The sequence below is a fragment of the Hyaena hyaena genome, unplaced genomic scaffold, assembly GCF_003009895.1.
Source record: "Hyaena hyaena isolate Hyena2069 unplaced genomic scaffold, ASM300989v1 scaffold_3, whole genome shotgun sequence".
Lineage (NCBI taxonomy): Eukaryota > Metazoa > Chordata > Mammalia > Carnivora > Hyaenidae > Hyaena > Hyaena hyaena.
Window position 1 is genome coordinate 2,510,482 of NW_024080635.1, and position 8,862 is coordinate 2,519,343.

The window sequence follows — 8,862 nt, forward strand, 5'->3', positions numbered from 1 at the left end:
CGCGGGCCTCAGGACGTGTGGGCTTTGGCCGGAGCCGCTGGGCCAGATGGGAATGCCCACCGGGCCCCTTACAGCAGACCCCAGGGAAGGCCTGTAATTGCGTGGGAGGGGGGATCTTTGGAAGGAAGGCCAAGCCGTGGAAGGATGATGGGGATGGATGATACCGTGGGGCACAGCCACTGGAGAGGAATATGATAATCCTGTCCACAACACTTCACAATCTACAAGAAGCTTTCCGCTTTCTCGAGCATGCTTAATCCTCCCATCAATCCTGCTTAGGAGACAGGGCCCAGAGAAGGGAAGCCACTTGCCCAGAGTTAAACAGGCAGAAAACCAGGTCTGGAGCCCCAGCCTCTCCCTGTATCCAGTAGTCTCTGTGAGGAGAGGCAGGTCCCCCAGGAGCCAGAAGAGCAGCTCAGGCAGGGAACAGCTTGCACCCACTGCCGCCACCAGGGCAGTTCTCGCTCAGGGCAGCACCGTGGTGACACTGGTGAGTACCACGTGCTCAGGGACTTTGGAGACGGAGCACCGGCTGTGCAAGGAAAAGGACTTGTGGCTGGCAGAGGAGCGGGGGCTGGGGGCCTTTGGAGAGCCGCAGGGACCCAAGCCAGGCAGGCAGCAGGAGAAGGCGGCCTTAAACTGCTCCCGGAATTTGCCTTGGTTGGAGACAGAAGACATAGCCATAAGGAGCTGGATGAAGCAGGAAGGGCCTTGGGCCCAGGGACACCCACGCAGCTCCAGCCAAGCTGCCTTTGAGGGGGCGGGAGGGCAGAGCAGAGCTGGGACTTCATCGCTGCCAGGGAGAGTGAGGACAGAGGCCCCGGAGCGGTTCCCAAGGAGAAATGCAATTTTCATCTGATTCCTTGACTGCGCTCTGGCTCTGAGCCGGGCTCAAAACGTGGTGTCTGGCTCAGGGGCCTGGGGCCACCTCTGTCCTCCTGGGCGAGTAGGTGGAGGGGCTCAGGCTCCCCAGCCGCGGCTAGGCTTTCCGAAACTACCTGTCCCCGCAGCGATGGAGAGGCCAGCGGCAGCCCGCACAAAGCATGGCACAGGGCACCCCTGCCTCGTCCCCCCCACCCCCCACCCCCCGCTGGTCCCAGCACCCTGAGAGCTTGGCGGCCTTTATCCTCACCTCACAGGGGGGCTGCATAGAGGTGCAGCGACTTGCCCAAGGTCACCCAGCCAGAGTTCAGACCTGATTCTCATTCTAGAGCCCTTGACTTCAAGGGGACGATGAGCAGGGAAGGAGGGACTGCCACAGCCACCTTGGTCAGCCAAAGGACACCAGAGAAATAGATTGTATCTGGAGCAGAAACGTCCTTGACCATGCTTCTGTGGGACCCCAGCAGAGGGCCAGGCACACAGTAGGTGCTCAGTTAGTGCAGACCAGACAGGAATGCCCAGTGAGAAGCCTGCTGCTGCCTCTGCCACAGCCCTCATCTCTTCTGTCCTCCCCTCTGAGCTCGGGGAATATTTCTTCAGCCTCAGTGAGGGTTGTGATACGGACCCCTGGCCCCTCCTCCTTCAGCCTTTCAACCTTTTCTCAAAGATTATTTTGTGCCCAGGCTTGAACAGCCATTCTCATGAGCCATTCTTCTGCTGGACCCAGGTGGGTCTGAGGATGGAGGTGTTACCACCCCGAGGCTGGGAGGTCTAGGGGGAGGGGGGGCGGCCGGTGTGGCCTGGGGTGGGGCTGGGGGGCTGGGGCTGCCTGGACTTAGAGAGAGGGGGCAAGACGGCTGCTCTTGGGGGCAGGCGGATCCAGGGCCAGCCCCCATATTCTGGCTGCAAGCCCTCTCCCGGCCCTGGGCTGCCTCCTGGTGACCTCCCTTACCCAGATGACTCGGTTATGCAGTCACCCTCCCAGGCTTCTTCTGGAGCCTGCGTTGGCCAGACGAGCCGACTGGAGGGCCCGCTGTGTAGGCGGCAGGCGGTGGTGGAGGTGAGCTAGCCTAGCCCCTGCCTTCCCTACCCACTCACTGGTCTGCATACTCTGAACAGCTGGTTCCTTGTCGCTGTTGGGAGTGAGGCCTGTCTCCCATCAGACCGGGGCTCCTGGACAGGGCTGCGTCTTCCCCAAATGTGAGTTCCCAGAGCAAGCTCACGACGATCCCCAGGAGGGAGCAGGGGCCATCCTCCCCCGCCGTCCCTTTATTCAGCCCGGACGGGGTGGGCAGGCTGTGGTCCCAGGCACCGCTGCCAGTCTCGGTGGCCCCACCTCCCCGGCGCACTCACCACTGAGGAAGTTGTAGATGATGGGGTTGGCAGCGCTGTTGGCATAGACCAGCCAGTGGGAGAAGGTGAAGCAGGCGTAGACGGCCTCCCGGTCACTGGCTTGGCGGAACATCCCAAACACCCTAGGACCGAGGAGAGGACAGTCAGAAACGGGGTAAACGTGGGTGCAGGGGTTCATGTGCATGCGGGGCAGGAGGCGCATCTAGAGAAGGGAAAGCCAAGGCTCAGAAAGGGAAAGTGGGTTGACCAAGGTGACATAGCTCACGAGCGGCTGTTAAGTGCAAGAGTTGCCGCTGCCCCTTCTGTCCAGGTGGCCCTTTCCTGGGACTTGAGCTTTGGGGTCTTGAGCCCCAGGGTAGGTATAGGGACAGGGACCGGGATACATCTGCTCAGTCACCAGCTCTCAAACCCCCTGGGACTCCCCATCCACTCCCTCATCCATCCTCACAGCAGCATGATCAAGACATCATCCATTTTTCAACGAGGGAAGCTCCGAGGAGAGAAGTGACTTGACCGAGGTCACACGGGCAGGAAGTGGCCAAGCACAAACTCACAACGAGATGGTCTCATGATGAGCAGCCATGCTCTTTCCCTCACCCTGTGGCCCCTTACTTGCCAAGCCCCTTGTTCCCTCCGCTTCGAGTGCTGTCCTTCCGGACACCTGTGGGGCCTGGTCCCTCTGTCTCTCCCTTCAAGTCTCTGCCAAATGTCATTTCCTCAGATGAGGTGTTTTTTTTTTTTTTAAAGATCGTATCTTAAGAAAGGTTCACACACACACACACACACACACCAACTCCTGTCACCATCACTTTCCTCTTTTCCTATTTGACTTGTCTTCATAGTAGTATCACTGCCTGCCAGTACTGTAGACTTATTGCTCTCTCCCGCTAGATGTAGCCCCTACAAAGGCAGGGACTTTGTCCTGCGCATGTGGTCACCATGTTCCCAGCCCCTGCGATCAGATTGTTGAGTGACTGGACGGAACAATCTCCGGAGGCTCGGAGGAGAGAGAGGACCCACCCCAAGACCACACCGTGGGTGGGTCCCTGAGCCCGCCTTCCTGCAAAGAAGAGAGAGCGCCTTCCTCTGGGCTCACGGCCACTCCCCTGCTGCTCTCACCTCTTGAGGACATTGAGGACACTGATGGGCAGGTAGCAGAGGGCGAAGACCAGCAGCACCACCATCAGCATCTTGGCCGTCTTCCTGCGAGCTCGCATCTGCCTCACCTCGGCCAGGAAGGCCCGGGCCCGAGGTGGGGGCTCTGTGCTCGGACCCTGCCCCTGGTCCTCCGACTGGTCTGAGGGTCGCTTCCAGTTCCTCACCAGGGCCGAGGTGGTGCCAGGGATCTGTCCAGCACACACAGAGATGGCCGCGGTGGGCGGGGCTTCCAGGGAAGGTCCTTCCCCTTTGCTGGGTTGTGTGCCGCCCCCGCAGGGTGGACCCTGGGGCAGGGTGCAGGAGGGGGAAGGGAACAAATCCTTGCAGTTGGAAGAAACCTAATATTCATGATGAAGACCAGCACTCTGGACTGGAGGGCGAACAAAGCACTTTCTTTTTCCATTAGCTCATGGTGAGCCCACCCACAACATGCCTTTTGGGACGGTGTCACTGGCCCTTCGTTAAAAGATGACACAACCGAAACTCAGAGAGGCAGAAGACTCTAGATCTTCAGCTCTCATGGTGGGGTAGGGGCGTGGGGTGAGTTGTGCCTCCCCCTGGCCTGTGCCTGACTGTGGGGAGGCCCGGGCAAGGTGCAATCAAGTGGGCGGCTCCAATGGCCTGGACCTCAGAGCACTGTCCCTGCCTAGGTCCGTGCCCAGAAGCCTGTGATGGAGCCTCCTGGAGCCGCCACAGATATGCCTGAAGCCTCACACCACTGACACCTGGATCACCTCCCAACAGAGGGGCGTAGGGCTAGAGCTCAGGAAACTTGAGTGTTGGGCCAGCTCAGCCACTCATGGGCTATACAACCTTCCTTGTGCAACTCACTGTCCTTCTCTGAGTCTGAGTTTTCTCGTCCGTTAGGTGAGCACAGTGACTCTCGCCATCCTGACTCAGAGCTATTGGGGCGGGGAATGGTAAGTGCTGGTGGACGGCAGGCTGGTGGTATTCTGGTCTGTATCCTCTCGTTGCCCAAACACGGGACCCAGAACTTAGTCCTGCTGGTGCCAGGAACCTCTGAGCGATTCCCTCCCCCACGCCCCACTCCACAACCTGCTGTTGGTCACTTTAGATAGTTATGAAGACACTGTGAGCAAAGTGCCCAATCTGGCAAAACCACAGTGGTGCTGGCGCCGAGCTGCGCGCTGGAAGGCCACTAACTGGTCTTTTACTCGCTGGCTGAGGGATTTGGGAGAAGTTACTTTGCCTCTCTGGGTCTCCATTTTCTCACATATTAAGTTGGGGATAACATGTGATGGTTAAGAGGGTGCAAGAAACAAACGGTAGCTGTTGATACCAGAGCGATTATTAAGTATTCGATACTGAAACTGAGATCAGTCAGTCACTATTCGGATCCAGGGGAGGCACTAGCACTTTGGTCTTGACCTTGACATGTCCCTAGGCCTTGCCTCTCTCTGGTTGCAGCCAGGATGGCATGTTCTGAAGGCAGAGGACTGTCTATTCCCTTAGACCAGTACCCCTTTCCCCTCCCAGCCCAGACAGTGATACCAGGGCAGGCCTCACCTGGCGACCCCAGAGCTTGCGGAAGATCTGGAAATAGGCCATGGCCATGAGGCCCAGCGGGGCCAGGTAGGTGACAATGAAGAAGCAGCTGTGGTAGATCTTGGGATAGAGGTCATCTGTAGGAGTCAAGAGATAAAAGGGCTGGACCCATTGTGGGAGTGTCAGCTCATCCTGCTTCGCAATGCCACCCTCCCCCCAACTAGAGCCACGGAGCACAAGCAAGCAGCTGGGCCTCATGCAGACACCATGGCAGAGGGACCCTAGAGTTGCCCAGCCTGGAGGTGTCTGGAGGGACCCCTAGCAGATGTCTAGACTCAAGAAGGTCCCCACCCTGGAGGTATCCCTGGTAGGTGGCTGTTCCATGGCATCCATTGAGGCGTTACCCACCCCGGGAGGGTAGCCAGTAGAAGGCTGCCCTAGGGCGACCTTTTTTTTGGGAGCTACCCACCCTGGGAGTGCCCACCCCAGTACACGGACAGACACCTGCCCTGGGGGCATGGGCCCCAGAGGTGCCCACGTCTGGGATGTCTGCTCAAGGCTCCCGCCATTACCTGCCCAGTGTTCGTCGCAGACAGAGAAGAGCCGGGTGCGGTTGGCCAGCTCAGGCAGCACACTGCTGCACTCCATGACAGCGGCCTGGGGCACCATGACGGCCAGCGACACGGCCCAGATACCCAGGATGGAGCCACGGGCACGCCGGGCGGTGCTCTTGAACAACAGCGGGTGGCAGATGGCATACCAGCGGTCCAGAGCGATGAAGCTGAGAGTCAGCACTGCCACTGACACAGACACGGCCTGCCCCACGGGGACAGGATGTCAGTCCTCTTGAGGGCCACCCCCAGACATGGGCTCATGCCCCGAAACACCAGGCAGCCAGGGGGCCTGCGGGAATATGTCATCCACCTGGCAGGGTTCTTGTGAGAATCCATGAAATCACAGATGGAAAAAGGCCAGGTGGAGAGCTGGCCCTCGCTGGGTACTCCCCTGCTATGAGCAATACCTTACACTTACAGAAACTGCACTCTTTATCCTCACAGCAACCCCATGGTGTATACCCTCATCCCCCACGTTACAGAGGACTACACGGAGGCCCAGAAAGGTTAAGTAATTTGCCCGAGGTGAATGTCCTCACCACAACCCCTCCCCCTCCCCGCCCTGTCTTTATTCTCAGGGTTGCCGGGGCTAATCAGTTGAGTGGAAAACCTCCAAACAATGGAAATTAGAGAGGTGTTTCTCTCTGCCCGGAGGGGATGCTGTCCCTTCCCCAGGCTGTTAGGAAAGAGCCTCATCCTGGGAGGCACATGAGTCTAGGCCAGAGGTGGAGGTGGGCACTGCCCCCAGGAGAGCCCCCCTCCGCCCTCTGGGGTACAGGGAGAGGGTCCAGGGATCCAACTGAAGGGCCATTCTAGCCTTTGGCCAGCCATCTTTCCACCCCACCCACCCCATGTGGACATCCTGATTCCGGCCGCTGGGGGAGGGAAGGCCCTGGCCAGGGATGGTGGGAGAGGTGGGACACTTTCCAGCGAACCCCTCAAATCTACCCCCTTGAAATCAACAAACAGGCTCAGTGTGCATTTGCGTCTGTCACCATGGGCTTGTGCCTCTCGCCTCCACTGTGTCCCCAGGTACCTGGAGGTGACTGCACATGCGTCCACACGTGGCTGTGTGCGTGCGGGTGTGCAGCTGTGACCGGGAGGGGGAGTGTGTGTGGCTGTGTCTGTGTCCTCAAGTGTCAAGTCTCATGGCCTGCCCTTGCTGAGAGTAGAGGATGACACTGCAGAAGAACTGAGCCACCGTGTCCTGTCTGAAAGGCAAGTCTGAGGATCACTGAGGTCTATGCAAGGCCATGGTTTTTGCGCTTGGGGTGACAGAGGGGTGGTGGGCAGCACTGGGGCAGAGCTCACCTGTAGATACGGGATGACCTTGCAGAGGGCGTGACCGAAGAGCCAGGACTCGGTGATGTCTACCAGCAGGCTGGCGGGCAGGCAGATGGCTGTCACCAGCACGTCAGCCAGGGACAGGTTGACGATGAAGTAGTTGGTGACTGTCCTCATGTGGTGGTTCCTCCACACAGCCAGGCAGACTGCAGGGCAGGTGGGGAGGGGGGAAGAAAAGGAGGTGAAGCCAGGGGCAGAGCCATGCCCATTCTAGCCCATGTCTTAGCCCCGCCCCCGCACTGCCCATCCCCCAAACTACCCAGCCAAGGGGAGAGTGGGTAGGGAAAGAGAGAGAAGCCAGGCCCAGGACCCCTGCCAGTCCCCAGGGGAAATCCACAGCACCACCGTGGGAACCTAAACCCCTACCCAGGGTGTTGCCCACCAGGGCCACGAGGAACACAGCCACGTAGGCAGCGATGAGGACCCACTCGTACTGCTTCGGGTACAGGTAGTCCCGCCACAGATAGCGCAGGAACTCGTCTTCGTAGTCAGGAGGCACCGGTGACGGTGACAGTCCCCCACCACCAGTGGGGGTCCCTGTCTGGGCCCCCGGGGTGGCCGAGGGTTCCATGGGCTCAGGAGCTGCTGCGGGCGAGGCGCATCCTGGGCTCTGCAGAGGGAGTGGAGCTCCCAGTCAGGCCTCGGCCCACTTCCCTGGCACCCAGGTCTCTGGGGTCCCAGCCTCAAACCTCCTGAAGGAAGGAGGGGAGGAAAGAAGAAAGAACATTGGGAGTGTGACTGGCAATTTGCATATAAGCTCCCTCTTAATTTGCATAGTGCCGTCAGGTTACAGCAGCCTGAGAAAGACAGGTAGCTCGCATCTCAATTCCATTCAAGTTGCTCTGGGGGTAACTTACGTCATCCCTTTCAGCCTCGGTTTCCTCATCTATCCAAAGGAGTAATAACTACCTACCTCACAGGGCCGCGGTGAGGCGTTGTGAGGTCTACTGCACACCCAGTGCTTTACCCCACCCCCTCTACCCCCGCCGCCACCCCTGGCCAGGGGAGCTGGCTTCAGGGTCGCCTCTGGCTACCATTGGAGAACCCTGCTTTGCAGAAGCTCAGAGAGGTTGAGCCCCTTGCTCAAGGTCACCAAGCTACTACCCCAGGTCTGTCTGAATCCACCAAACACCATAGATTTGGGAGGGGAAGCCATCCCGATTGCAAATGTTCTCTCCTGAGTCAGTTCACAGGCCTGGATTTTTGGTTGAAAAAATGGGCAAGGGAGGCGTTAGAGACCCAGGGCCCGCCGGCCAGACCTGGACCCTCCCGGGCCGGATACACACACAGGGGACAGGTGTAGGGAGGAACTGACGACCTCCCTGGAAGCCAGAGACGAGCCCCAGGTTCGGTGGCCAGGCCCCTCAGACCCCCGGGCCCGCGATGCGCCCCGATGGCCGCCAGGGGTCGCTGGGCCGGCGCGCAGGCCGCTCTCTCCATTCATAAATCGGGCCTCGCTCCCCGCCCCTCCTCTTTCGCTCAGACCCCTCCTTCCCAAGACTGGGCAGGGACGACCCCGGACGTGTGTAGGAGGGTTGCCGGTCCCGGGAGACGGCTGGGGGAGGGCGAGGGGACTCCTTTGGACCCCCTCCCAGAGCCGGCGGACCCACTCCCTCAGCGGGACCTCCCTGCACCTCGGGGGCTGAGGGAGGCTGCGGGGAACAGGCGGGGGAGCGAGGTCGCTAAGGGTTCTGCAGAAGCCTGCCGGGAGGAGGGCAGTGCCTACTGGGGACCCTGCCTCCCAGCACCCAGGTTTTGCCCCGAGACTCCTGGCTCCCGCGGAGGGTCCTCTGGAACCCCTACCCCGGGCCTGGGGATCCCCCAAGCCCCGCACCTGTTGGCTCCGGGACCCTGGCGTCCTCGGCTGCTTGTCCCCGGACTTTGCACCGGGGACTCCGCCTCCCTGCCGCGAAGGCCGGGCTCCAGGGGCCAGGGCCGGGGGAGGGGTCCGGGAAAGCCCCCTCCCAAGGCTGCGCGGCTTGGGCTCGCTCTGCTGGGCGCGAGC

General features: G+C 60.2%; 1 protein-coding gene across 1 annotated transcript; it reads right to left on the bottom strand.

Annotated features, from left to right (window-relative positions):
• Window positions 1–465: 465 nt before the first annotated feature.
• On the bottom strand, window positions 466–7,428 carry HCRTR1 (hypocretin receptor 1). Its single transcript, XM_039233441.1, has 7 exons — window positions 7,224–7,428; window positions 6,825–7,003; window positions 5,472–5,715; window positions 4,921–5,036; window positions 3,355–3,581; window positions 2,236–2,357; window positions 466–656 (listed from the first exon to the last, which is right to left on the bottom strand). Exons 1-7 carry the CDS (start codon window positions 7,426–7,428, stop codon window positions 466–468), a joined length of 1,284 nt encoding a protein of 427 aa, XP_039089372.1.
• Window positions 7,429–8,862: the final 1,434 nt, after the last annotated feature.